This window comes from Podarcis vaucheri (assembly GCF_965113315.1).
Source record: "Podarcis vaucheri genome assembly, chromosome: 3".
In the NCBI taxonomy this organism is placed as follows: Eukaryota; Metazoa; Chordata; class Lepidosauria; order Squamata; family Lacertidae; genus Podarcis; species Podarcis vaucheri.
Genome location: NC_138761.1, coordinates 12781913 through 12809410, shown reverse-complemented (window position 1 = coordinate 12809410; position 27498 = coordinate 12781913). Strand labels below are relative to the sequence as shown.

Genomic DNA, 27498 nt, shown 5'->3' with positions numbered 1-27498 from the left:
ACATAGTTAAGCAAGCACTTAGATCTGTTCAGCAAAATGTATTATTTTGGCACAGCCTATGACACAAGTTTCAGGATGCTCCTATTGTAATACATAAAATAGAGATCAAGGTGGTTTCACTGTACAGCTAAGCTCTCCCACAGTTTTTATTGAAATTTACAACATAATGATTTTTTATATATATTAAAAAATACATTAAAGTCCCCTAGTCATTTTTACAATGCAAGCTGCTTCTCAAATGTCTCTGTGATGCAGTGCAAATAATATAATCCAAGTTTCTCAGCCCATCACATATTTGGCTGTTTGGAGATTTAAAATCCTGGGTCCCAAGAGATCGTCTGCTCAACTTCCTTTTCATTGAAACAAACAATTTCATCTCCTACTTGAAATGCTATGTTCTTGTCCAAACTGAGCCCACAATCCATGCCAGTCTTGACTACAGGGACATCATCTTTATGGTGCTTCATTGACGATAGGTATCCTAGGTAAAACAGATGTACATAAAGCAAAAACTCCAAATTGTGCAACATTTATTACAAGGTGAGAAATGTTTAGAGTGCAGAGATTGCTCCAATCCAGACCATGTCTTAACAGTAACTAATTTTCATACAAGTCACAGCACTCCAGAGCACACTACTCAGAATCAGAATTGTAGAGTTGGAAGGGACCCTGAGAGTCAACTACTCCAACCCCCGGAAATGCAGGAATCTCAGCTAAAGCATCCAGTGTTCTCATGGTTGCCACATATGGGATTTAACCATCAAATGCCTGGGTAAACAGTAATGTTTTCAAATTCCTCCCGAAAGTTAACAGTGTTGGAGACACACACCTCACATGAGATTATATGAACACACCTCTCCAATAATTCAACACAGTCATGCGGAAGAGAATCAGTAACTGATTCCACCTGGAGCTCTGCTACCCACAAAAAATTCTACATAGCATATTGGGAAAGTGTCTGTGACTGACATTTGACTGAGGAGGATCAAACTTTATTTTTGTATAAAGAGGTGCTTAAATATCGGCTCCTTATTCAGTCTATTGTTATTTTTTTAGTAAGAAATTCACCGGGGGGGGGGGGGGCAGAAAGCAGGCTTACGAAATCCAAGAGTTTCATACAATTGTGAGAACTGGGCAGTAGAACTGTCTGCTTAGGGAATCAACCGCTACTCACCTGTCCAAATAACTTCTTGATTACGAATTAATTTAAATTTCATCTTTCTGTCCAGCTGCCCCTTCTGTACTCTGCAGCCAGCTACTGGAACTGTACTTTTTCCAACTGTGACATCAAAGATTGCTAAAACAACAGCTGTTCCTAAGGAAAACAAAAAAGCATGAGAATCCTTAAAAGTGTAAAAGTGCCATTTAGGCAGTCTCTGCTCATTAAAAAGGATATGAACATTAATTCCAATCAAAAAGCAAAAGCTAAGGTGACTTGTATCCAGTACTAAAAAAAACCCAGCATCCAGACTTTTCAAGTTAAAAGCTGGATTTTGTGCCGTTTAAATAACGTAACTGAACAAGTCTGCAATCTTCCCCCTTTCTTGTTTTGCAATACTCTGCAGCTTTAGCCTGTTTTACTTCATTCAACAAAGTTTTACTTAGCTCAGAGCTTAGACTCATTGAAATGAACGTGATTGGTAGACCCACTGAACTCAGCAGGTCTGTTCTGAGTAAAAGTTGAAGCCCATCCCTTTCCCCCCTAGTCTTGACCTACAGAAGTTCTGTTCAAACTGCACCTCACCAAGTGCTGTAAGATTGCAGCAAACATTACAAGCAAAGTTTCAAGCACTGTATACCTGAAGGAGTGTCTCCAACCCCATCGTCCAGCCCAGCAGGACTCAAGGTCCAACTCCGAGGGCTTTCTAACCTTGTGAGAAGCAAGGTTACAGGGAACCAGGCAGAGGGTCTTCTCAGTAGTCAACACTCGCCCTGTGGAACGCCCTCCCAGCAGATATCAAGGAAATAAACAACTATCTGACTTTTAGAAGACATCTGAAGGCAGCCCTGTTTAGGGAAGCTTTTGATGTTTGATGTTTTACTGTGCTTGATGTTTTTAATTTGTTGGAAGCTGCCCAGAGTGGCTGGGGCAACCCAGTCAGATGGGTGCCATATAAATGAAGAACTATCATAATTATTATCTTGGCTGCCACAAGTCCTAGAAATTTGCATTAAAAAAGGAAAATAGATCCTTAGGAAGTGGAATTTCTGCAGCCGGTTACGGCACTGCGCATTTCTGCAGAGAATCCTGTCTCTGGTTTGTCACTATTCCATGAACATCAGTACTTTAAGAAAAAGGTAAGGTAAAGGACCCCTGGACGGTTAAGTCCAGTCAAAGGCGACAATGGGGTTGCGGCACTCATCTCGCTTTCAGGCTGAGGGAGCCGGCGTTTGTCCACAGACAGCTTTCCGGGTCATGTGGCCAGCATGACTAAACCGCTTCTGGCGCAACGGAATGCCGTGACGGAAACCAGAGCACATGGAAACGCCATTTACCTTCCCACTGCAGCAGTACCTATTTATCTACTGGCCTGCTTTCGAACTGGTAGGTAGGCAGGAGCTGGGACAGAGCAACAGGAGCTAACCCCGTTGTGCGGATTCAAACCACCAACCTTCTGATTGGCAAGCCCAAGAGGCTCAGTGGCTTAGACCACAGCACCACCCGCATCCCGCTTTTAGAAATACCCATGCTGAAACTGCTATCCCTTGAATGAAAGACTTCTGGTGTATCATCATGCCAAAGGTCCAGTGGCCAGACAGCTGCTTTTGGGAAGCCAACCACCTGGGCCAGCAATGCTTACCACCCACCCACCCCTCTTTCTGCCATCTCAAATTCAGAAGTATACCCAACACATGCTCCTCTAGAGAACAGGGCAGGGTGCTGCTCAGCTCCGCCTGTAAATCTTCAACAAGCCGGTAGATGATTTTGTGCATTTTCAACTTTATTCCCTTCTTGGCAGCCAGCTGCTGAATAGGTTTATTTGCGTCCACGTTGAACCCGTATACAACACCTGACAATGCAACAAAAGAGGGTAAGTGTAAAATTGCTATTTTACTTCTTCTTTCTAATGGCTCAAATTAAGCATAATTAAGTTCCAGAGTTGCTCTATTTACCAAACATTAAGGGCAGGGCTGAGTATATTCATGAAGAGAAAATCCAAAACACCTGCAGCATGGTAACATTCTGCACCAAGGAATGCTAAATTCTGAAACCCAACTGAATTGCACCCATTCACACGCACCTGCTTATTTTGCATAATTTATTCCACACCTGAAAGAAAGAGATGGGGAAGAGACGTCTCGGGAACTGAAAATCCTACCCTACTCCTCTCTGACTTCCATGATTTCACCAAGCATTCCACACACACACACACACACACACACACACACACACACACACACCTCTTTGCAGCCATGTGGGAGAGAAACCTCCTTTACAATAAAGATGAGTTTCTTGCAATGTTAAATTCTGTGCCCTGAATTCCCACAGCCATGCAGAAAACCATTTACCCTTTTTTTTGCACCATAACACTCACTTTTTTCCTCCTAGAAAGTAAGGGGAAATGTCTGTGCGTGTTATGGAGGAAATGCCTACGGGTGGCATGCCTACAGATTTTCCTCCTCTAAAAACTATGTGCGTGTTATGGTCGGGTGCGTGTTATAGAGCGAAAATTCGCTTATAAAAACCTGCAAGTTGCCTTTTGTCCCACAAAGGGCTTCAAGCTGACTTACATGAAAAGCATTACGTGAAGACTCTTAATCTTGCATGCAAAGCATTCAGAAATCAGGATGGTGCATGCAGCAACTACCCCTAAACCAGGAGAGTTAATGTGCAGCTCCAATAGCTGGCATCAAAGGTGCCAGCTGGCCACAGTCTTGACAGGTAACACAATGTGTCCAGGGGATGAGAGACGCATTCCTGACTTGCCTTGCAACATGGGTGGGAAAGTGCATCCCCTTCTGCTCCATGGGAACCCTGCCTGCAGTCACTGCAGCACACCTTCTGTGTACAGTGGTACCTCGGGTTACAGACACTTCAGGTTACAGATGCTTCAGGTTAAAGACTCTGCTAACCCAGAAATAGTACCTCGGGTTAAGAACTTTGCTTCAGGATGAGAACAGAAATCGTGCTCTGGCGGCACGGCAGCAGAAGGCCCCATTAGCTAAAGTAGTGCTTCAGGTTAAGAACAGTTTCAGGTTAAGAACGGACCTCCGGAACGAATTAAGTACTTAACCCGAGGTACCACTGTACTTTAAGGCCGGTTACTGAGCTGCTGACTGCTTGCAAGGCAAAGTGCTCTGGCTCTTTAGCCATCTAAGACACATGACTTTGTACTGCTTTCTTCAATGGCCACCCTTTACCTTTAAATGTCTCTGCAAGGTTTATGTCATTTTCGCTAATATCCCCAATCCCACAGTGGACCACGTCTAGTTCACACTCCTCATCGGCGTCGTAGGTGTCCAAGATGTTCAAGATGGCTTCCACAGAACCATCAACGTCACCTGGGCGGAGCAAAAGTCCCAGTGAGTTTAAATGCGAGTGGCACACACAAAACAAAGAATAGCACAACTAATTACTGTACAATCCATGAGGATCTTAAGTCTCATGCAATTAAATGAGAAGGAGCTGAGCAATGAATAGAGCTTTGATTAAACTCGCGGAAACTGTGTCTCACAGACACACTGAGAGCCAGTGTGGTGTAGTGGTTAAGAGCAATAAACTCGTAATCTGGAGAACCGGGTTCGATTCCCTGCTCCTCCACATGCAGCTGCTGGGTGACCTTGGGCTAGTCACACTTCCCTGAAGTCTCTCAGCCTCACTCACCTCACAGAGTGTTTGTTGTGGGGGAGGAAGGGAAAGGAGAATGTTAGCCGCTTTGAGACTCCTTCGGGTAGTGATAAAGCGGGATATCAAATCCAAACTCTTCTGAAATTAAAACCTCCCAGGACTTTCCAACAGTCTGATTAAAATGTTGTGGGTTTGCTCAATAAAGAAGAGTCTACAAGTACAGCCTTTAACAGTCGTGACTGTTAGCATTGGTATTGTATTTCCATTATAAATGCATTTCACAAAGAATAACTGGTATGGGGAAAGGAGGTGGCAGTTGGCAAGCTACTCTGTTAGTTGATTCTTTGGCTGAGAACCGTGAGGGTGTCTGGAGGATTTTGTGAGGACAGGCAAGCTATGAACTAGTAACTTATGCACCGCTATGAAGGCGTTTTGAAAACAAAAAGGACTAAAGCCTATCTTGGGCTCAAGGGAGAGAAACACATTGTAGTCATTAACATATACGTGAATAATACTTGCTGTTCAACTGTTGCCAACTTGACAAGTCTCAATTTATCTTCACGTCTTGTGTATGGTGCCTAAGGTAAAGGTAAAGGTACCCCTGCCCGTTCGGGCCAGTCTTGCCAGACTCTAGGGTTGTGCGCTCATCTCACTCTATAGGCCGGGAGCCAGCGCTGTCCGCAGACACTTCCGGGTAACGTGGCCAGTGTGACAAGCTGCATCTGGCGAGCCAGCACCAGCGCAGCACACGGAAACGCCGTTTACCTTCCCGCTGGTAAGCGGTCCCTATTTATCTACTTGCACCCGGGGGTGCTTTCGAACTGCTAGGTTGGCAGGCGCTGGGACCGAACGACGGGAGCGCAGCACTGCCAACCGTGCGATCGGCAAGTCCTAGGCGCTGAGGTTTTACCCACAGCGCCACCCGCGTCCTGTGTATGGTGCCTATTTTATCATAAATGGCTAACAATGACAGGTGCCATTCTCAATGCCAGTTAAGCCACACCTGTGTGTCAGTTAAGCAGCATGAGGAAGGACCACGGTTCAAGCATTAAAGCATTTGCTTTCGATGCAGGACGACGACCTAAGTCCACTTTCCAACACCTCCAAGCAAGACAGTGGGAGCTCTGTCTGAAATCCTGGAAAGTCGCTACCAATCAGTGCAGACAATACTGAACTAGGCAGACCAATGGTCTGTCTTGATATAAGGCAGCTTCCTATGTACCATGTGTGCCCTCTTGTGGGCCATGCTTTCTCGAGGCTTCAAATGGTGCTGTCAGGGAGCTGCCATCGGCTCAGGGGCGAGAGGGGAAAAGCAGGATGGATCACAGAGAGCCCCCAAAGATTGTGGGAAGCAGCACGCCCTCAGTGGAGGAGAGTAACCACGCCTCCAGCGGAGACGAGCTGCAGGGCTCGGAGGAGGTGCCAGGACACCTCGCCTGGGCAAAGCGGGGAGGAGAGAGGTCCTCTGTTACCCACGCCCTCCCTGCGCAGTAGGCTTCTGCGCAGAGAGGGGAAGCGCAGGCTGGGTGTCAACAAACTACTTTGCTGGGGAAGGTTTAAGGACCGCCCACTCTCAGATTCTGCCAGTGAATGAGCAAGACATGGAATAGAGGCGCTCTTCATGGTGAAGGTTTTTTTTGGCACCAATAACAAGGGTTTACAGCTGACCAGGGAGGAATTGGCCTGATTGCTTGATTGCTCTCGAGCAACCCCCTGATACCATTACAGGTGCTATTTAATATTATATGGGGAAGTGTACCCCGCCCAGCCCACTGCCTCGGTGCTGGGGAATAATAATAATAATAATAATAATAATAATAATAATAATAATAATAATAGCAGGAACTCTTGGGAGCAGGACAAACCAAAAGGACTCCACCTTTGATGATGATGTGCAGCACATTTTTGTCACTCTCCCCTTTTTCTTTCGGTCGTATAGTCAGGAGATGCTTTTTGCTCTTGTACACAGCTGCCCTTCTCTGCTTCCAGGACATGTTTTCCATGCCTTCTCTGTCCTTCTTGTAGGCGTCCCTGTGCTCCTTCTGCTTCACCTCAATGACCTCTAGGTCCTTCTTCGCCTTCTCTTGTTGCTCGGTGTAGCTTCTCCACTCAACAACTTCACGAGCCCTTTGCTTGGTAGAAGAACAAAAAAACTGCCTCTCTGATCTAGCAGGATAGCTGGGATCCCAGGATCTGGGCTCCCACCTCCATCTGCAGCCCCCACCCAACAGCCCAAGGGTTCCCCTCCCACCAGCAATTTATTTTTGGTGTGCACTGAGAGCTACAGAGGGAAGTTGGGAACTGTGTTCGGTACCTGGAAGGGAAGGTAGTAGTCAAACCTACATCTGCAGCACTGACCAGCCAGATATTAACAGCTCAAACTAGGATGGAGTCAGCCATTGCAGCTGGTACTCAAATTTATGTTGCCTCCAAACACAGCTGTTCTGTTTAAATGATCTTAGGTTTTTTTAAAACTATATTTTTTGCCTTACACTTTTTATTATTACTTCATTTTAATTTTTTATTCATTTGTGTACCACCCTATACTCTTAGATCTCAGGGTGGTTTGCAATATATAATCACGATATAAAAAACACAAGATACGTAATAAAAATAAGAACAATAACACACTAAAAATCTACCCCCCCCAAAAAAAAACATTAAGGCCTGGTTGAAGAGGAATGTTTTTGATGAAGGTGATGGAATACATGGAATTGGCAGAAATGACTGGCAGAATCTGAGATCAGAGAGAGGAGGTGGTGGAAGAAGACTGGAAGAAATTTAAAGATTATCTGCAGAAATACTGTAAAATTAATGAATGTTGAAGTGATGTTGGACTGAAAATAAGCGGTATTGGTAAAAAGACGAACAAGAATATGTAAATGTGGATTGACAATGGTTGGAGATTGTCAGGGGTTCAGGAGCAGAGACGCAGAGAAGGGAGGAAGCAGAGAGCGAGGGGGAGGAATCCGAAGGGAAAATGAGTGATGATGACGACCCGAGATCTCCAAGCCTAAGCAGTGAGTCAGAGGACTCCCAAAAGGGAGCCCCAGTGAGCAGAGCAAGGGGGGGATCCGGGGGGACACCCCAGGAGGAAGGGAACAGAGGAGATTCAGAGAGCAGCAGCTGGAAGTCGGGACCCACGCTCATAACTGAGAGCGGCAGCAGCTGGAAGTCGGGACCCACGCTCAAGACTGAGAGCAGCAGGGAGGAAGGTAGCCAGGCATCGGGTTCCGGAGGCTGTCAGCAGGAGGGAGGGCACGAGTCAGGGGTGGTCACGCCCTCCTCAGAGAGCGAGGCAACGGTTAAGAGGAAAGTAGAGAGTTGGGCGCGCGCGCCAAGTTCAAATGCAGCGGAAGCTGGAGCAGTAAGCAGCCCGGAGAGTGAGCCAGGTCCTAAAGCCCGCCGCAAGGAGGCAGAAGGATCAGGGGGGTCAGCGTCAGAGGAGAGTAGAAGGGAGGAGGCCCAGGGGGGCAGAAGGACCCAGAGACGTAGGGAGAGGCGAAGGAGGTGGAGCAAGGCTAGGGTATTAAGCTGGTGTGCAAGAGGCGGGGACTCAGACGGGTCTTCGCCGACCTAGGGCAGAAGGTGTAGAGCTGCACGCTGCAGTTCGGAAATGAAACCTGTAACTTAATAAAGACTCTTATAAAGTGAACGCTGGCGGACTTGGTCCTATGTGAGCTGGGACTGGGTGGCAGCCCTGACAGTAAGACCCGTCTCACAAAAGCTTCGGACACCTGATATCTCGCAGCGGAGAGAGAGGCAGCTGGAGGAGGGGATCGGTGTTTGGGAGCAAGCTCACGACGGTTAGCAGAGATGACGGAAGCAGAGACAGTTGCAGCGCTGCAACAGGCAGTTACCCAATTGAACGCGGAGGTACTGGCATCCAAGAAGAGGGAGGAGGATGCGGCAGCCGCCTACAGAGATCTCCACGCCAGGTTTGAAGCATGGGTTAAACACGGGCAGCCAGGACCCAGACCGGAGGGGGTTGGGTTGGCACGGAGAGCAGGAGGGCTTGTGGCTCACTTCGATGGGAATTTACAACAGTACCCCAATTTTCGAGCAGACGTAATGTGCGCACTGCAACTGCTGGCAAAAGACTTTAGAGATGAGGAAGAGAAAGTGGGGTTCATACTATCCCATTTGCATGGGGATGCTAAAGCGTGGCTACGCAATTTGTGGAGGGATAAAGATCCGGCGCTTCAGAATGCAGATGCCTTTATCAAAGCGATGGATGCGTGTTTTTTGTCTACTATTGATGTGGATCTTGCCCGACGGGAGATTCATGGACTAAAACAAGGGAGGGCAAGCGTCCGGCAGTACCACGCCCGCTTTTTTGCGCTGGTCAGTGCCTTAGAGTGGGACCGGGATTCGCCCCCTGTCAGAGACCTGTTCTGGGAGGGTCTAAGCTCTGCGGTCAAGGATGAAATTGCAAGGGGGGAGAGGCCCCGAAGCACGCAGGAGGTGGTCCAAAGGGCGCTGACTGTGGGGGTGAGGCTGGAAGAACGTCCATGGTGCAGAGATGAAGGACGTGGAGGGCGCGAAGCAGCGAGAAGTTTCTCTTTCGTTCCAAGAGAAGCAGCGCGTGCGCAATCCACACCTCCGCCTGGAGGGGGAGGGGAACCGATGGAGGTTGGAGGTGCAAGGGCTCAGTCAGCAGCCAGAGCCCAAGCACCGACAGCAGTGAAAGCGAAGCCTCCTAGAGGGAACAGGAAGTGTTACATCTGCGAGGATCCAGGCCATTTGGCGAAAGAGTGTCCCCGGAGGCTCCACAAGCACACTGCAGCCTCAGCAATGGTGACTACAGCAACGCAGCAAGGAGAACCACAGCAGGGAAACGACGATGTCTGGCTGGAGACAGAGGCACTGGGGCCCAGCCAGACGCATCAGTGAAGCAGTCCCCAGCGATCTTGCAACCCACGGACCCCCTCCCACCCAAACCAGTAGTGCAGCTCACAGCATCTCTCCAGCTACCCGATGGCGTCACTATCGAAGTGCCGCTTTCTGTGGATTCTGGAAGCAACGCAGACTTTATAGCGCAGGATTTTGTGGAGCAGCACGCTATACAGCTACTGCCTGCCACTCTGCCCCTGCAAGTCGTCACAGTGGATGGCAGAGAGTTGCTAGGGGGGCAGGTGGTGAAGCAAACGCCACCGATGGTGATGCGCCTTGGCAACCACAGGGAAGTCATCAGTTTTAATGTCACCCGACTGTCGGACACGCCCATTGTGTTGGGCATGAGTTGGCTGGACAGGCACAGTCCGACACTGGCTTGGTACCAGAGACAGCTGATCTTCGGCTCCTCTTATTGCGCAGAACACTGCATCCTGCCCAGACAGGAGGGAGAGGAGGAGGAATCACAACTGCAGTTGGGAACGTTGCAAGCAGTCCCCCACAAATACGCAGACTTTCTGGAGGTCTTCTGCGAGAAAGAGGCTGACAAGCTACCACCGCACAGGCAATATGACTGCAAGATTGACCTCCTACCAGGGGCGACGCTGCCGAAAGGGAAGCTGTATTCCATGTCTGAGGACGAATTACAGGAACTCAAACAGTTCATAGATCACAATTTGCAGCGCGGTTTCATCCGGGAGTCCAGGGCAGTAGGGGGCAGTCCTGTTTTCTTCGTGAAGAAGAAAGACACGCCCCAAAAAAGACTGGTGGTGGATTTTCGCCTCTTAAACAAGATGACCAAGCCTTCTGATTTCCCCATGCCCAGGATTGACGACCTACTAGCGACGGTGCGCAAGGGACGCGTGTTCACCAAGTTGGACCTGCGAGGTGCGTACAATCTCATCCGCATGAGGGAGGGCGATGAGTGGAAGACAGCCATGTTCACGCCTCTGGGCACCTACGAATACAGAGTGATGCCGTTTGGATTGCAAAACGGTTCTCACTGTTTCCAAGCTTTCATGCATCATGTGTTGGCGGGACTCCTTTACAAGAAGTGCGTCTGCTTTCTGGATGACATCCTGATATTCTCCGAATCGCAGCAAGCCCATGACCAAGATGTTCGGGAGGTGCTGGAGAGACTGCAGCAGCATAGACTGTACGCCAAACTGGAGAAGTGCCAGTTCGACACGACGGAGGTGGATTTCTTGGGTTACAAGTTGTCGGACAAGGGGCTAGCCATGGACAGCGCCAAGGTTCGTGCGGTGTTGGATTGGAAGAGCCCGCGCAACCGGAAGGAGGTCCAGCGGTTTGTCGGCTTCGCCAACTTCTATCGCAAGTTTATCAAGGGGTTCGCGATGCAGACGGCGGCCATTACGGACACGCTAAGCTCCAAGAAAAAGAAATTCATCTGGACGGAGCAGGCGGAGCAGTCCTTTCAGGCACTCAAGCGTCTCTTCGCGTCGGAAGAGCAACTGCTGCATATCGACCCCAGCAGGCCGATGCGGGTAGAGACAGACGCGTCCGATAGAGCAGTGGGAGCTGTCCTGCTGCAAAGGGACCCACAGGGGGTCTGGAGGCCGGGAGCGTTCTACTCCAGAAAGCTCAGCAAGTCGGAGCAGAACTACACCATCTGGGACAGGGAGTTGCTGGCCATTCATGCAGCTTTCAAGGCGTGGAGGCACTTCCTGATCGGCGCCAAGCACACGGTGCAGGTCTGCACGGATCACAAGAATCTGGAGCACTGGCGCACGGCTCAGTTCCTGAACCAGAGGCAGATACGTTGGGCGGAGTTCTTTGCTGACTTCAATTTCCGAATAGAGTACGTCCCAGGCGACACCAACGTCATGGCGGATGCACTGTCCCGCAAACCGCAATACCTCGAAGAGGCGACGCCAGCGGCAGCCATGCACATCTTCGCGCCAACAGCGTGGGCGTGCGCTTCAGCCACAGTAGACCTGGATGCGGTGCGGCGGGCGTTGCAGGACGACTCCTTCGCGCAGGCGAAGGTGGCAGAGGTGCACAAGGGCACGGCGAAGGGCGACGAGTTCCAGATACGAGACGGCTTGCTCTTACGTAAAGGGGCCATCTACGTGCCGGGAGACGAACTTCGCGCCAGGGTACTGCAGCAGCTGCACGACGCACCCACGGCCGGGCACTTTGGCACGGAAAAAACGGTGGAATTAGTCGCAAGGGACTTTTGGTGGCCCAGACTGAGAGGGGAAGTCGCGGACTACGTTGCGAGGTGCGACACCTGCCAGAGGGCCAAACCGGTGCACAAACCACCGGCGGGACTGCTGGAACCGCTGCAAACGCCGTTTGAACCGTGGGAGAGAGTGGCCCTGGACTTTGTTACGGATCTACCCAGCTCGAGAGGCAAGACAGCTGTACTAGTGGTGGTGGACTTGTTCACCAAGATGGCACATTTCATTCCGTGTGCGAAGGTGGCCACGGCGGAACAAACCGCCAAACTGTTCATAGATCACGTGTTCAAAGTGCATGGTCTGCCGCGGTCTATCCTGTCCGACCGCGGGCGCCAGTTCGTCTCGAATTTCTGGCAGAAGCTGATGAGTTTTCTAAATGTCAAGGTCGATCTGGCATCAGCAAGACACCCGCAGACCAACGGGCAAGCAGAGAGGGTCAATGCCATCATGCAGCAGTACCTGAGATGCTATGCCAATCAACAACCTGCGACCTGGGTGGATTACCTGCCGCTCGCCGAGTTCGCTTACAACAACACGAAGCACGTGTCCACAGGGGTGACGCCGTTCTTCGCCAACAATGGGAGGAATCCCAGAACCTTCCCGGGACGGGAGAGAGTGGGGGACGGAGAACCACAGACGGCGGACGCGTTCGCGTCAGAGTTGCAGGCGGTACACGATCAACTCAGACGGCAGCTGGAGCTAGCTAAGCACGCCTACAAGGTGCAAGCTGACAAGCACAGGCGGGTTGGCGAAGAGATCCAAGTGGGAGACTGGGTCTGGTTGGCAGCCCACGCAGTGCCGACCAGGTCACTAGCCAAGAAGAAGTTGGGGCACAAGCAAATTGGTCCGTACCAAGTCGAAGCACAGATCAACCCGGTAGCCTTCCGACTGGCGCTGCCGGAGGGTTCCAGAATGCATCCGGTGTTCCACAGGTCGGTGCTCACTCCCTACAAGGCACCTCACAGATTCCAGGAGCCAGGGACGGCACCGAGTCCGTTCCGGGAGCGGACGGAGACGCGAGGGGTGACGCAGCAAGACCCCATCAACGAGGTCACGGAGATTTTGGACTCCAGATGGGGGGAAGAGGGAGTCGAATACCTCCTAGCCAGAGAGGGCACCCGGGCCAGCGCCAATAGCTGGGTGCCAGACTACGCTTTGGAGGAACCCCTGCTCAAGGACGAGTTTCATGCCCTTTTCCCACACAGACCCATGCCAGCGAGCTTCTTCGACGACTGGCTGTTCACGCCCACACTTTCTTCCAGCACGTTCCATGGATTCGACTCGGACGGGGAACCCGCACTGAGCACCCGTTCCCCAGAAGGATCGCCGGCGGGTTCGGCGTCAGACACCTCGTATTGGTGGGACGATCGACCGGAGGAGCAATGGCGCCGGAAGTGGCTGGAGATGCCAGGTCGAGCGACCGACGCAGAGACTGACATGGACGTGTTCGGGGAGGACCTTGGGTTCGAGCACGGCGGTACAGAGATGGAAGCGGAACAGGTCAACGTCGGCGACCGCGAGGAGGAAGACTCGGAGGTCTTCAGTTGGCGGCCAACCACGGGGAGCGAACTGTATCCGGCATTCCCTCCCGTGATGATGGAGCACCCAGCACCCACACCTGAAAGCGGGGAGGGGGGAAAGGGGGGCTTCGAGGGGGGGATGGATGTCAGGGGTTCAGGAGCAGAGACGCAGAGAAGGGAGGAAGCAGAGAGCGAGGGGGAGGAATCCGAAGGGAAAATGAGTGATGATGACGACCCGAGATCTCCAAGCCTAAGCAGTGAGTCAGAGGACTCCCAAAAGGGAGCCCCAGTGAGCAGAGCAAGGGGGGAATCCGGGGGGACACCCCAGGAGGAAGGGAACAGAGGAGATTCAGAGAGCAGCAGCTGGAAGTCGGGACCCACGCTCATAACTGAGAGCGGCAGCAGCTGGAAGTCGGGACCCACGCTCAAGACTGAGAGCAGCAGGGAGGAAGGTAGCCAGGCATCGGGTTCCGGAGGCTGTCAGCAGGAGGGAGGGCACGAGTCAGGGGTGGTCACGCCCTCCTCAGAGAGCGAGGCAACGGTTAAGAGGAAAGTAGAGAGTTGGGCGCGCGCGCCAAGTTCAAATGCAGCGGAAGCTGGAGCAGTAAGCAGCCCGGAGAGTGAGCCAGGTCCTAAAGCCCGCCGCAAGGAGGCAGAAGGATCAGGGGGGTCAGCGTCAGAGGAGAGTAGAAGGGAGGAGGCCCAGGGGGGCAGAAGGACCCAGAGACGTAGGGAGAGGCGAAGGAGGTGGAGCAAGGCTAGGGTATTAAGCTGGTGTGCAAGAGGCGGGGACTCAGACGGGTCTTCGCCGACCTAGGGCAGAAGGTGTAGAGCTGCACGCTGCAGTTCGGAAATGAAACCTGTAACTTAATAAAGACTCTTATAAAGTGAACGCTGGCGGACTTGGTCCTATGTGAGCTGGGACTGGGTGGCAGCCCTGACAGAGATATATAGTTATAAAAGGTTAAGATAATAAGTAAAGATAAATGATAGAGGGTAAGGATTTGCTGAACTAACTATGTGAGAACTGGAATACAGAAAAGGGGGGTGTGAGGAGGTCAGGAAATAAGTAAATGAAAGATATGACATGAAAATATTGACTCTTTTTCTCTTTTTTATTAGTTCTCTTCTTTATTGTCTATTTTTGTATTTTTTTCTTTCTCTTTTAATATTGCTATGTATTTTTATTTTCTTATTTATAATTTTGTAATTTTACTGTCTGGAAAAGCTTAATAAATATTATTTTTTAAAAAAAATGAAGAGGAATGTTTTTGCCTGGTGCCTAGAGGTGTATAATGAAGGTGCCAGGCAAATCTCCCCAGGGAGAGCATTCCATAAGTAGGGAGCTACTGCAGAGAAGGCCCCTTCTCATGTTACAACCCTCCAGACCTTTTGTGGAGAAGAGGTGGTCAATGAGGTTATTATGGTTCTGGTGGCTTGAGGAAGATCAGAACAAGCGCTGCTAAGTGCACAGAGATTGTGGGGCCCACTGTGCTCTCCATGAGCCGCTGCACCCTGCCATCTTAGGTACAGTGGTACCTCAGGTTAAGTATTCATTCTGGAGGTCCGTTCTTAACCTGAAACTGTTCTTAACCTGAAGCACCACTTTAGCTAATGGGGCCTCCCGCTGCTGCCGCACCGCCGGAGCACGATTTCTGTTCTCATCCTGAAGCAAAGTTCTTAACCCGAGGTACTATTTCTGGGTTAGCGGAGTCTGTAACCTGAAATGTATGTAACCGGAAGTGTCTGTAACCCGAGGTACCACTGTAATGGAGTGGAAGAAAGCAGGATGCAAACAGCTTGCACGCAGCTTCCGTTCCAGCAGTGTAAATAGCTTCTTGAGCTGCCACAGCCGAAGCCAATCCGTGTTCATTAATTCTGCTCCTTCTCTCTAGTACAGGGACGTGAGCCCAATGTGGCCATCCTGATATTGTTGGGCTCCAACTCCCATCAGCCTCAGAAAGATGGGAGTTGCAGCCCAACGACATGGGGAAGGCCGCAGGTTCTCCATCCCTGCCCTGGTAGCTTGTCCCTGCTGCTTCCCCCCCCCCAGAGGCCTGGAGCCCAAGGTGAGTGTGTCCTCGTTGCCCAGTGAGAGGACCCACCTTGGGGACGCCAGGCTTAAATGCTGAATGGGAAATCTGTGGTACCTCAGACTCTACTTCAAGGATTTCCTCTCCGGCTGAAGGAACCTCCTTCCATCCCACGATCTCCACTGGCATGCTTGGAGGGGCAACTTCCATGGCCTTGCCGTTCTCGTCAAACATCATACGCACCTTGGCCCAGCTTTTCCCTGCAACCAGAATACAGCCCTTTCTCAGACTGCCTCTCTGGATGATGGCAGTGGTCACTGGACTAGAGGGGAGAAGGAGGGAAGATCGCGTTTGAATTCGTACAGCCATTTTTATGCCACTAATTTTATTTGCATTTTTTTTCATAGTGAGCTGTCTTGAGGTGGCTTATAGCATATGTGGATGGTAGCAAACAAATTCGCAATGCATATGCTTTCTGTTTACAGTGGTACCTCGGGTTAAGAACTTAATTCGTTCCGGAGGTCTGTTCTTAACCTGAAACTGTTCTTAACCTGAAGCACCACTTTAGCTAATGGGGCCTCCTGCTGCCGCCGTGCCACCGGAGCACGATTTCTGTTCTCATCTTGAAGCAAAGTTCTTAACCCGAGGTACTATTTCTGGGTTAGCAGAGTCTGTAACCTGAAGCGTATGTAACCCGAGGTGCCACTGTACTTTGATATCTGTTTTATCACACTTGAGCCCGACCCTTCCAAATAGATCAGGACAGTGTACAGTGGCGCCTCGCAAGAGGAAATTAATCCGTTCCGCGAGTCTCTTCGTCTAGCGGTTTTTTCGTCTTGCGAAGCAACCCTATTAGCGGCTTAGCGGATTATCGCTATTAGCGGTTTAGCGGCTATTAAAGGCTTAGCGGCTATTAAAGGCTTAGCGAATTAGCGGCTAAAAGACTATTAGCGGCTATTAAAGGCTTAGCAGATTAGCGGCTAAAAGGCTATTAGCGGCTTAGCGGCTTAGAAAAAGGGGGGAAAGCGGAAAAAAATCAGAACACTTGCAAGACGTTTTCGTCTTGCAAAGCAAGCCCATAGGGAAAATCGTCTTGCTAAGCAGCTCAAAAACGGAAAACTCTTTCGTCTAGCGGGTTTTCCGTCTTGCGAGGCATTCGACTTGCGGGGCACCACTGTACCTAGATTCCCCACTCCTTAAGTCAGGGATGGGGAAATCAGTGGTCCTATAGATGTTGCTGGGGTTCAACTCCCCTCAGCTCCAACCAACAATCAGGTATGATGGGAAATGTAGGTCTGCAATATCTGGAGGGCCGCTGATTCGCTAATATCACCAACCCCACAGTTCCTTACCCCTGTTAGGTGAATTATGATGGAGATAAGGACCAGTCCCAAGTTCACCCACTACATTCCCGGTGGCTCTCCTGTGGCTTCCCAGAAGCACAGAAAGAGATAGATCGGTTGCACACTGGGTTCAATAGCCTAACCTCGCTTAGTGTTGCAGTAACAGAAGCCACTTTGCTTCTAAATAACAGGAAATGGAAATGCAACAGGAAATGGAATTTGGACATCTGGAACTGGGCATGAATTAAAGGATATATATCAAGGGAGGAGAAAATTATGGAATATTATTCATAGAATCCTAGAGTTGGAAGAGACCACAAGGGCCATCGAGTCCAACCCCCTGCCAAGCAGGAAACACCATCAGAGCACTCCTGACATATGGTTGTCACGCCTCTGCTTAAAGACCTCCAAAGAAGGAGACTCCACCACACTCCTTGGCAGCAAATTCCACTGTCAAACAGCTCTTACTGTAATTCCAATATGTGATTGCAGTAGAGAGATTTTAACATGGACATGGATGGGAAAATACAGAGGACTGGTGGTGGCAATTAATGGAGATAACATTGAAGAAAAAAGCATGGTTGACATTTACCAATAATAATAGTAATAATAATGACTCAAATGACTAGTGATTCTGTCAAGGAATGAAGGGGCCTGTGCCTGTGGCTCACCCTTTTCCTTTATCTGTACGAGACTCTATGATGGTGCCTTCCACGGGGCCCGTAGAGTCCGCCTTCAGTTCCAACACCTCCGCAAGAGCCACGGTTGCCTCTGCTAAAGCCATCAAGTTGTCACCCTACACCAAACAAAGACAGTTCAGAAAAGAGCTGAGTCGCTTGGGATCAAGGAAATGACACTTCAGTTACGTTACGACAGGAGATGAATAGCTCTAAAATCTGGATTACTGCATAGGCGGCCGTTTGAGGATGGGGATGATTTAAGCCCCTCTGCATGGAGACTGTCATGGTGTGGCCAGGTATTCCTTCATGTCTAGGAACATGCATCAGCATCAGGGAATTTTTTCCCCAACCCACAGTACTTCCTTTGCTGGGTTGTGGGTTTTCTGATCATTTGCAAAGGCATGAGGAAAAGACATCCAATCTGTATGGTCCGTCATAGAGCAGCTTTGTTGCTGCCTCTGCTCTTTAAGGAGGCAACCCTAGGGCTACAGGATAAACAGAGAGAGGCCAGAAGTTGAATTCTACCTCCTTGCTGCTACCAAAACCTGGCCCTACCAATGGATGCCGGTAGAGTCAAAAAGAGGGTGTTTCGAGGGAGCACCAGGAAACAGCTTGAATCGGACAGATCCAAAAGCCCAGGTGATGGTGTAAATCACACCTTTGTATTACCCTCCAAAACAGGGTTTCTAAAAACCCACAAAATGGACCTCCCTTCTGCCCTGCTGGTGAAAACACAGCAGGGCTTAGCTGCCTACGGCAGCGAAATCATCTTTGGGTCCCACTCATTTTAGGACTGCAGATTTAGTTGTTTATTCAGCCTCGAAAATTAACATTTGCCCCAACTAATTCTCTCCCAGATCGATGTAAGAAACATCTTAGCGTTAATCTAATGATCTGTAGATCTACACCTGCGGACACACAAGAATGGCACAAGCATTTTTATTTTGCACCGTGAAAAGCACTACAAATTACCTTCCAGAATTAGCTGGAACCAGCTTATGGGAAAAGGAAACATGCTTCTGGAAATAACACGCTTCCAGAAATGAAGCCCACCTATGACCTGCAGTTAGTACCGTGACAACAGGTTAAAATTACTTTTAGTGCTGAAACATGGACAGCCTGAACATCTCCTCCGTATTCTTCGCAAACCACATTGTGAGCCAGAAGCTCTTTCTTCACTCTATCCGGGTCGGCTTCAGGCTTGTCGCATTTATTAATGGCAACGATAATTGGAACTGCGAGAGAAAAGAAAACGGGGGAGAATGCCAAAGTCCAAACAGCGAAGCATGGGAAGCAGCAAACCAAAGACGTTTTCCCAAAACTACAGTTCAATCGAGTGAAAGAATATTTATTTGTGAAGCTGTTTTGATCCCACCATATCAGAATGAGCAGCTCGCAAACAGGTAAGCATCTGACCTAAGGGCCTTGGAAAAAAGTGAAGGCTTTCAGTGATTCCTGTATTTTTTGCTCTATAAGACTCACTTTTCCCCTCCTAAAAAGTAAGGGGAAATGTGTGTGTGTCTTATGGAGCGAATACAGGCTGTGCAGCTATCCCAGAAGCCAGAACAGCAAGAGGGATTGCTGCTTTCGCTGTGCAGCTATCCCTCTTGCTGTTCTGGCTTCTGAGATTCAGAATATATTTTTTTCTTGTTTTCCTCCTACAAAAACTAGGTGCGTCATATGGTCTGGTGCATCTTATAGAGAGAAAAATACGGTATGTATGCTATTTGACCAATGGCACTTATCTCTCCCTTCCTCCCACCCACTTTAAAGAAAAGTGCTGTACCTTTGGCATTTTTAGCGTGTTGAATAGATTCCACAGTCTGCTTCATTACGCCATCTTCTGCGGCTACCACCAATATGACAATATCCGTGACATGTGTACCTCTCGCCCTCATGGCTGAAAATGCAGCGTGGCCAGGTGTATCCAGAAATGTTATTTTTTCTCCAGAAGGCAAACGCACTGCAAAAAAACCCAAAACAAAAACCCCAACAACAATCAAATCTATACAGCACTACTGTAAAAATTATTAATGCATGTCAAAAATCTATGCCCCACAGAGCTCCATGGGTCTTGTTCCCCACCAAAAAATGGTTACACGATTGCAGACTGCTCAAATTCCTTTTGAACATGGATTCTGTTAAGGTAGCAACAGTTCTTCACAAAGCCAAACTCAGGGAATCTGCTAAACATATATTTCTTATATGTTTTATTTTTTAAAGGTTTCTTTTACTGTCACTGCTGCAGTCCCAAGCTCCACTGTATGCCTTCATGATAAATATTATTTTCTTGGAAGCCGCGCCCCTTATTCTTGAAGCTGGTCTTCATTTCCGTACTGTACAGCACAGTAGCGTCAGCAACTCAACCTTTAGATCTGGGACTGTTTTCTGACACTAAAACACCTTAGGAAACAAGATTGTGTGGAGATCCCAAGGAATCCTGGGGGCTGTAGTTTGTTCAAGGGTGCTGAGGGGAGACCCTTAACAGCTATGACCGTTAAAGTGGTCCAAGAGTTCTTTAAATGTATGGTGTGGACGGGACAATCTGAGGAAAAGTCAGCGTAATTATCAATGCACGTTAAAATGACTCTGATAAATCATACCAAGAAAGGCACCGATATGCTGCGTGATGCCGCCTGCTTCCATTGCTGCCACCTGAGTTTTCCTCAGCGTGTCAAGCAACGTGGTTTTCCCGTGGTCGACGTGGCCAAGGATGGTAACAACTGGAGGCCTTGGAGTTAATGAAGCAGGATCTGCAGGCGGCCTGCAATGAACAGAAACACGCAAGGCTTGCAAATGAAGTCAACCAGGGGTCATCAAACTTTTTCAGCAGGGAGCCGGTCCACTGTCCCTCAGACCTTGTGGGGGGCTGGACTATATTGGGGGGGGGAAGAGAACCTATGCCCCACAAATACCCAGGACGCGGGTGGCGCTGTGGTCTAAACCACAGAGCGTAGGACTTGCCGTTCAGAAGGTCGGCGGTTCAAATCCCCGCGACGGGGTGAGCTCCCGTTGCTCGGTCCCTCTCCTGCCCACCTAGCAGTTCAAAAGCACGTCAAAGTGCAAGTAGATAAATATGTACCGCTCCAGCGGGAAGGTAAATGGTGTTTCTGTGCACTGTTCTGGTTCGCCAGAAGCGGCTTAGTCATGCTGGCCACATGACCCGGAAGCTATACACCAGCTCCCTCAGCCAATAAAGCGAGATGAGCGCCACAACCCCAGAGTCGGCCACGACTGGATCTAATGGTTAGGGATCCCTTTGCAAATAACCCAGAGATGCATTTTAAATAAAAGGACACATTCTACGCATGTAAAAACACCAGGCAGGCCCCACAAATAACCCAGAGATGCATTTTAAATAAAAGGACACATTCTATTCATGTAAAACCATCAGGCAGGACACATTCTACTCATGTAAAAACACACTGATTCCTGGACTGTCTGTGGGCCGGATTGAGAAGGCAATTGGGCCAGATCCGGCCCCGGGCCTTAGTTTGCCTACCCATGAAGTAAACCCTCCTTGTGTTTCTCCTTAACATTTTCCTCTTAACAGATCCCTTAAAATTCCTGAGCATCAATGACCTCAGCATGCGATCCTCAGCAACGAGTCACAGCCCAATGCCAGTAGCCTGCCAAGATGTGGTATTTTCTTCTTCAGGAAATGGAGTACACGTGGATATGTGGCTAAATGAAACGGGGTGCTCTCTTCACAGCAAAGGGCTTTACTTCAGTCAGTGCTTCTTTGTTTATTGAGTTATAGAACCTAAAAGATCTGAGAAGGGTTTATTTCAAATACTACTGACCAAATGAGATTTCCATAACGGCTAAAATGGTTTTTATTTGGACTTGTAGACAGAAGCACAGGAATCATTTTCCAACGTATTTCTTATCAATAAAAATTTCAGTGTGGCGCAAGCATATTTTTATTCTGAAAGCGCGGCACAGAGAAAAATGGTTGAGAACCACTGGGCTAGAGGATAAGCAAAGCAAAAGGGGTGTGGACAGAGAGAAAACAAAATTGGCTCAATATTAATTAAGGCTTTGATTGACTATTTAATTTCTATACTGCTTAACACATTGAAAATATCTCTAAGCGGTATACAAATAACTGAAGCAACAAGAGACAACTTAAAACAAAATATTATGAAAATGCAGTTAGATATAATTTGTACATTCATATAAAGTTACTAATATTTTTAAATCAATATTAGCACACACAAAAACCTAAGCGAAAAGTTAGGATCCAAGCTTGTGAATGAGTATCAAAGACTATAGACATTAAACATAAGCCGGAATAGCAAAAGGGCGATGGAAAACAGGGTCTGCATAAACCTAGCAACCAAAGTCAATTAACCCAAGCCATTACCTCTTTACGGCATCTTTGTTTTCTTTGATTTTGTCTTCTTTCAACTTGGCCCATTTGTGTTTCATGCCGGATTTTTGAACGATGTCCTTGATCAACACTTCATCCAGGACCGAGTCGGGTTCTAGTGCATCTATATCAACGCTCGTGTTTAGCAAGGCTTCGTATATATGATCTGAAAACAGAAACAGAAAGTTGTATTGGTCAGTGCACCAACCTCAGGAAGAACATGGTTGATGAAGCAGCCTGCTGGATCAGGCCAGTGGCATATCTGGGGCAGCATCCTGTTCTCACATTAGCCAACCAGATGCTTATGGGAAGCCCAAAAGCAGGAAGTGAGAACAACTGCACTCCCTCCCACTTGTGATTCCGAGCAACTGCCAATTGGACGCATACTGCCTTCAACAATGGAAGTAAAACATAGCAATTTGAACTACTTGGAGCCTAGCTGGATAGGGTCTTTGTCACACAGGGACTTGCAGTCACCACCACAGCAGCTGCTGAATTCAAGCCTGGATTTCAGTGCTGTATAGTTAAAGCTATGGTTTTCCCAGAAGTGATGTATGGAAGTGAGAGCTGGACCATAAAGAAGGCTGATCGCTGAAGAATTTATGCTTTTGAATCATGGTGCTGGAGGAGACTCTTGAGAGTCCCATGGACTGCAAGAAGATCAAACCTCTCCATTCTTAAGGAAATCAGTGCTGAGTGCTCACTGGAAGGACAGATCCTGAAGCTGAGGCTTCAGTACTTTGGCCACCTCATGGGAAGAGAAGACTCCCTGGGAAAGCCCCTGATGTTGGGAAAGATGGAGGGCACAAGGAGAAGGGACGACAGAGGACAAGATGGTTGGACAGTGTTCTCGAAGCTACCAGCATGAGTTTGACAAAACTGCAGGAGGCAGTGGAAGACAGGAGTGCCTGGCGTGCTCTGGTCCATGGGGTCACGAAGAGTTGGACACGACTAAATGACTAAACAACAAAATTTATCACTACCACCTTGGGAAAATATATTTCACATGTGGGGGAAAAACTCTAAATGAAACAAGCTAAAGAAGTACAACAAAGGGTTTCCCACTTCTCCTCTCCCAACCCCCCACATAAAAAAACCCCATCCAACTGGGACCAATTCTATGGCAAATTCATTTAATTCAAACCTTTCTCAGATGAAAGTAGCTCAAGCACATCGGAAGCAGATGGCTGAGGAATGCTCTCTAGAGGATGAAAGACATCTTACACAAACCTCCTTTATGGCACTGGAAAGGCAGGAAATCTTGAAACAATTAAAATGGGCTAATGAGGGACATAAGCTCCGCTGCAGGATTCCCAAGTCAGCAGATACAAGGCCCACATTCTCCTGTCTTGTCAGCAAAGGAAACTGCAATATACTGAGTTAGACTATTGGTCCATCTATTTCAGGGTCTCTTCAAGGTTTCAGACAGGAGACATTGCCAGCGCTGCCTGGAGAGGCTGTGAACCCAACTTGTATGCATGCAGGGCAGATGCTATACTGAGCTTCACTAAAAGGGGATTCAAGTGGGAGCAGCTGAGAATGAATTCTGATGATGGTAACCTTTGCAAAGTCAAAGAAACAGTCTCACCTATGTCTTTATGCATGGCTTTTGCAAGGTCTTCTACAGTCATCCTGGACATTATCTCAACCTCCTGCTTCTCTGGTTTTGGTTGTACAGGTCGCTGTTTCTCCTTGGCTGATTTCTTTCTCTGCAAGGGAGTTCAAGGAGTGCACATGGGATGGATGGAAGGGGAAGAAGTTTCAAGCAAAGCTGTAAAATCTTAAAACGCAATGCCTGCTTTGCTTATACGGCAGCCGGACACACACAGCTATGTAAGAAAGATCCACAGGGACTCAGCTCCGGTGAACAAAGTGCTGATGCACTTTGAAAGAGGAACAATTAAACCATATGTTGTGCCGTATTACCATTTTTCATCTTGTTTCCAATGGTTTCCACTTTTGTCATTTCAAGATGGGCTGGGCAAAAGGCACACTTGAATTTGTTCGGAACAGATCAAACACTTTTACTCAACGTTTCTTTTGCATTAACCATCGTTCATTCCACAGGCACACACAACAGGAATTCTTGGAAGCAAGAATAAAGTAGCTGTTAATTACCTCCTTGGTTGTTAAAAGCCTGAATTGTGAGCTGGTGTCTGGCTGCCAGAGCAGAGGGTGCAGCTGAACTGGGCACATGGGGTAGGCAGATGACAAGACAGGCTTCCACTGTGTTCGGTGTCCTTTCCCATAAGCGAGGGAGTGCAGCTGCCGGCAAGCACGATGCAACTGGCCCAAGTTCTCCAGCGTCAGCATCACCCTCCAGTTCATTTCTTCTCTGAAGGAAAGGATATAACGAGTCACCTTTCAAGATATATGGACCATTAGAAGCCACAAATGGGAAGAAAAAGTGGCACCAGATGCAAAAGAGGAACAGGAATGCTGTGTCTTCCATGGCTATGTGGAAGAGGAAATGGCAGCAGGAAATGTTTATTGGGGTGTGTGAGAGAGAGAAAACCATGTTTACTGTATCTGAAAAAGTATGCATGCAGACAAAAGCTTATACCCAGAACAAACTTAGTTAGTCTCTAAGGTGCTACTGGACAATTTTTTAATTTATTTCGACATGCTTACTGTAATTCAATATTCTACATAACTATTGTAAACCACAGAGGCTCCAATCCTCCTTTGTTCCTGGCACCCTAATCAGAAAATAATAATAGGTTGTCATGTCCAGACCCCAAGATAGAAATCTGGCAACGTTATGAATCAAAAGGAGGAATCTCCCCAGATGTGGACTGTGCTGCAGTGATGGAAGAAGCTGCACACGGCAAAGATGAGAAGATTGTCAACAGACAGCTTTTTCAGGTCATGTGGCCAGCATGGCTAAACCACTTCTGGTGAAATGGGACACCATGATGAGTGCCAGAGCACACGGAAACACTGTTAACTTCCCGCTGCAGCGATACCTATTTATCTACTTCCACTGGTGTGCTTTCGAACAGCTAGGTTGACAGAAGCTGGGATACAGCAACAGGAGCTCACTCTATTGTGGGGATTTGAACTGCCAACCTTCCGACTGGCAAGCCCTGCGGCTCATAGGTTTAGTCCAAAGCGCCACAGCTGCCTCTAACTGTGGATGTAGAGCATAACTATCATGACCAGTAGCCATCAACAGTCCTCTACTCCAAGAGTCTGCCTAATCCTTTTCTTAAGGCCATCACTGCCTCCTGGGTAAGCAAGTTCCATAGTTTGACTAGGTGCTGCATACCCTCTGCTAATTGTTTCATTGCTTGGTTTGTGTCCCACCTCCCACTGTAAGGAGCCAAAGGGTGCCATAAATGGTTCTTCCTCTCCCGTATTTTACCTACACAATAACCTTGCAGCACGGTAAGTTGAACTAGGCTGGTAAACAAGTGTCAGGCCCCCAAGCTCAGCTTCATGCCTAAGGGGAGATTTGAACCTCCCAAAGTCTTAGTTCCATAAAAGGTAAAGGTAAAGGGACCCCTGACCGTTAAGTCCAGTCGCGGACAACTCTGAGGTTGAGGCGCTCATCTCGCTTTACTGGCCAAGGGAGCCGGCGTACAGCTTCCGGGTCATGTGGCCAGCATGACTAAGCCGCTTCTGGCGAACCAGAGCAGCGCATGGAAATGCCGTTTACCTTCCCGCCGGAGGGGTACCTATTTATCTACTTGCACTTGGACGTGCTTTCAAACTGCTAGGTTGTCAGGAGCAGGGACCGAGCAACGGAAGGCCACCCCGTTGCGGGGATTAGAACCGCCAACCTTGCGATCGGCAAGCCCTAGGCTCAGTGGTTTGGACCACAACACCACCTGAGTACCCCTAGTTCCATACGTCTGCTTTTAATTCCTTTTCTTCTTTTTTTGCTTTTAACTCATTTTAAACTTTTCTTGATGTTATTTCTCTGGTTTTGTTTCTTTATTGTTGTAAACTGCTGTGTGTGTGTATGTGTATGTGTGTGTGTGTGTGTGTGTGTGTACACACACACATATATTACAAATACTTCTGTAAAACAAGAAAATCTTTAATAATAAAAAAATGAAATATATATATATACACACACACACACACACACACTATATATATATATATATATATATATATATACAGGATATGAAGGTCTTATTTTTATCTGTAAGCCTGCCTTGAGTCACTGTCAAGCAAAAAAAAGGGGGGGATAAATAAATACAGTAACAATAACAGTAGTAGAAGACAGAAAACAGGGACACAGACATTCAAAGGGGGCCAGGGGTATTATAATAATAATAATAATAATAATAATAATAATAATAATGATGATGATGATGATGGCCGTGGGCTTTGTGACATGAATTCTATGGCAAATGGGCCGCTCTTCCATATATGGAGAGAAAAGGAACAGGGCGGGTGAGGGAACAGCCAATCCTGCTCCAAGGCTCCCGTTCGTCCATTCAAATCAGCGGGAGAAAACTGACAAGCCCCGCCCACATTCTCATTGCTTCAGTCCCCTCGCCGTGCGGCTTCCCTCCTGCTTTGCCACCACCCTGCCTGAAGGTGGCGCTCGCGCTCCTCGGCCGCTAACGGCTCTTTTTTAAAAAACCAAAACCACCCACCCCTCGCGCTTGCGCAGCCCAACCGCCGCGTCTCGAGACAGGGCCGTTAGGAAAGCCGCTGTCGCCGCCGCCGCTTCTCGTGCTGGTATTCCGCGCCGTCCTCGCCGCCACCCCCCGCACCGAGCACCCCCACCCGGGTGCGTGTGTTTCTGTAGCTACCTGTTCCCCGGAAGAAGCCTGCCCTCTCCTCCTTCCTCAGCGAGGAATCAAAGGCCCCAGCGCAACCCTTGAAAAGAAAAGAAGAGGAAAGGTGTTCTTCATGCCGAGTTCTTCAGTGAGCATGCGCCACCCTTCCCGAGCATGCTCGGTAGCGGCGGCCGAAGCCCTGTAGCCCTTCTCTTGCCCTCACTCGGGAAGGGCGGGGCCGCAACTCACGTGGTGAAAAGGGATGTTAGATAGCTGCTGAGTGAAAGCTGAGTAAGCCCCTGGCTGAGTTCTATAGGTTTTGCTTCCTAGTAATTAATTTTCAGCTGATGTTTGTCGCAAGTTTACTTGAAGCTGTCTATTTATATACCCACGTCCTGCCAGGACGCAAAAGTTGGTTTACAATGTTAAAACTGAAGCCACAAAATAAACCGTATAAAGTGTAATGTTGGGGTCAGTCCTGATTTTGAGTCGTCCCTGAGGGTTGCATTTGCCTCCCTCACTTATATGAGGCAGAAGTTCCACTGTACTCGGTGCTGCAAAATAAATGCAAATAAATAAATGCAACCCACTCCTTTGTTCAATGGTAAAGTAAAGAGACCCCTGACCATTAGGTCCAGTCGTGGATGACACTGGGGTTGCGGCTCTCATCTCGCTTTATTGGCCGAGGGAGCCAGCGTACAGCTTCCGGGTCACGTGGCCAGCATGACTAAGCCGCTTCTGGCGAACCAGAGCAGCGCATGGAAACACCATTTACCTTCCCACCAGAGCGGTACCTACCGTATTTATCTACTTGCACTTTGACGTGCTTTCGAACTGCTAGGTGGGCAGGAGCAGGAACCGAGCAACAGGAGCTCACCCCGTCATGGGGATTCAAACTGCCGACCTTCTGATCAGCAAGTCCTAGGCTCTG

At 48.6% G+C, this 27498-nt stretch overlaps 1 protein-coding gene across 2 annotated transcripts; it reads right to left on the bottom strand.

Annotated features, from left to right (window-relative positions):
• Nucleotides 1-114: 114 nt before the first annotated feature.
• MTIF2 (mitochondrial translational initiation factor 2) lies at nucleotides 115-27028 on the bottom strand. Of its 2 annotated transcripts, XM_082217540.1 has the most exons (15): nucleotides 26601-27028; nucleotides 25976-26002; nucleotides 23950-24166; nucleotides 23420-23540; nucleotides 21826-21997; nucleotides 20063-20223; nucleotides 19246-19422; nucleotides 18555-18694; nucleotides 17451-17575; nucleotides 15554-15758; nucleotides 6669-6921; nucleotides 4363-4503; nucleotides 2847-3011; nucleotides 1175-1315; nucleotides 115-481 (listed from the first exon to the last, which is right to left on the bottom strand). In XM_082217540.1, exons 3-15 carry the CDS (start codon nucleotides 24157-24159, stop codon nucleotides 312-314), a joined length of 2181 nt encoding a protein of 726 aa, XP_082073666.1. In that variant the 5' UTR covers nucleotides 24160-24166; nucleotides 25976-26002; nucleotides 26601-27028; the 3' UTR covers nucleotides 115-311. The 2 variants fall into 2 exon arrangements, with proteins under 2 accessions (XP_082073666.1, XP_082073665.1); XM_082217539.1 differs by lacking the exon at nucleotides 25976-26002.
• Nucleotides 27029-27498: the final 470 nt, after the last annotated feature.

Bases quoted from the DNA above. Each gene is read 5' to 3' on its own strand.
- MTIF2 (XM_082217540.1), bottom strand. From the start codon at position 24,159: ATGAACTGGAGGGTGATGCTGACGCTGGAGAACTTGGGCCAGTTGCAT. The intron at 6,922-15,553 runs GTACCACAGATT...TCTTCTACCAAG, and splicing joins TCCTTGAAGTAGAGTCTGAG to CAAAGGGCTCGTGAAGTTGT. The intron at 1,316-2,846 runs GTATACTTCTGA...TGTTTTCCTTAG, and splicing joins TCTAGAGGAGCATGTGTTGG to GAACAGCTGTTGTTTTAGCA.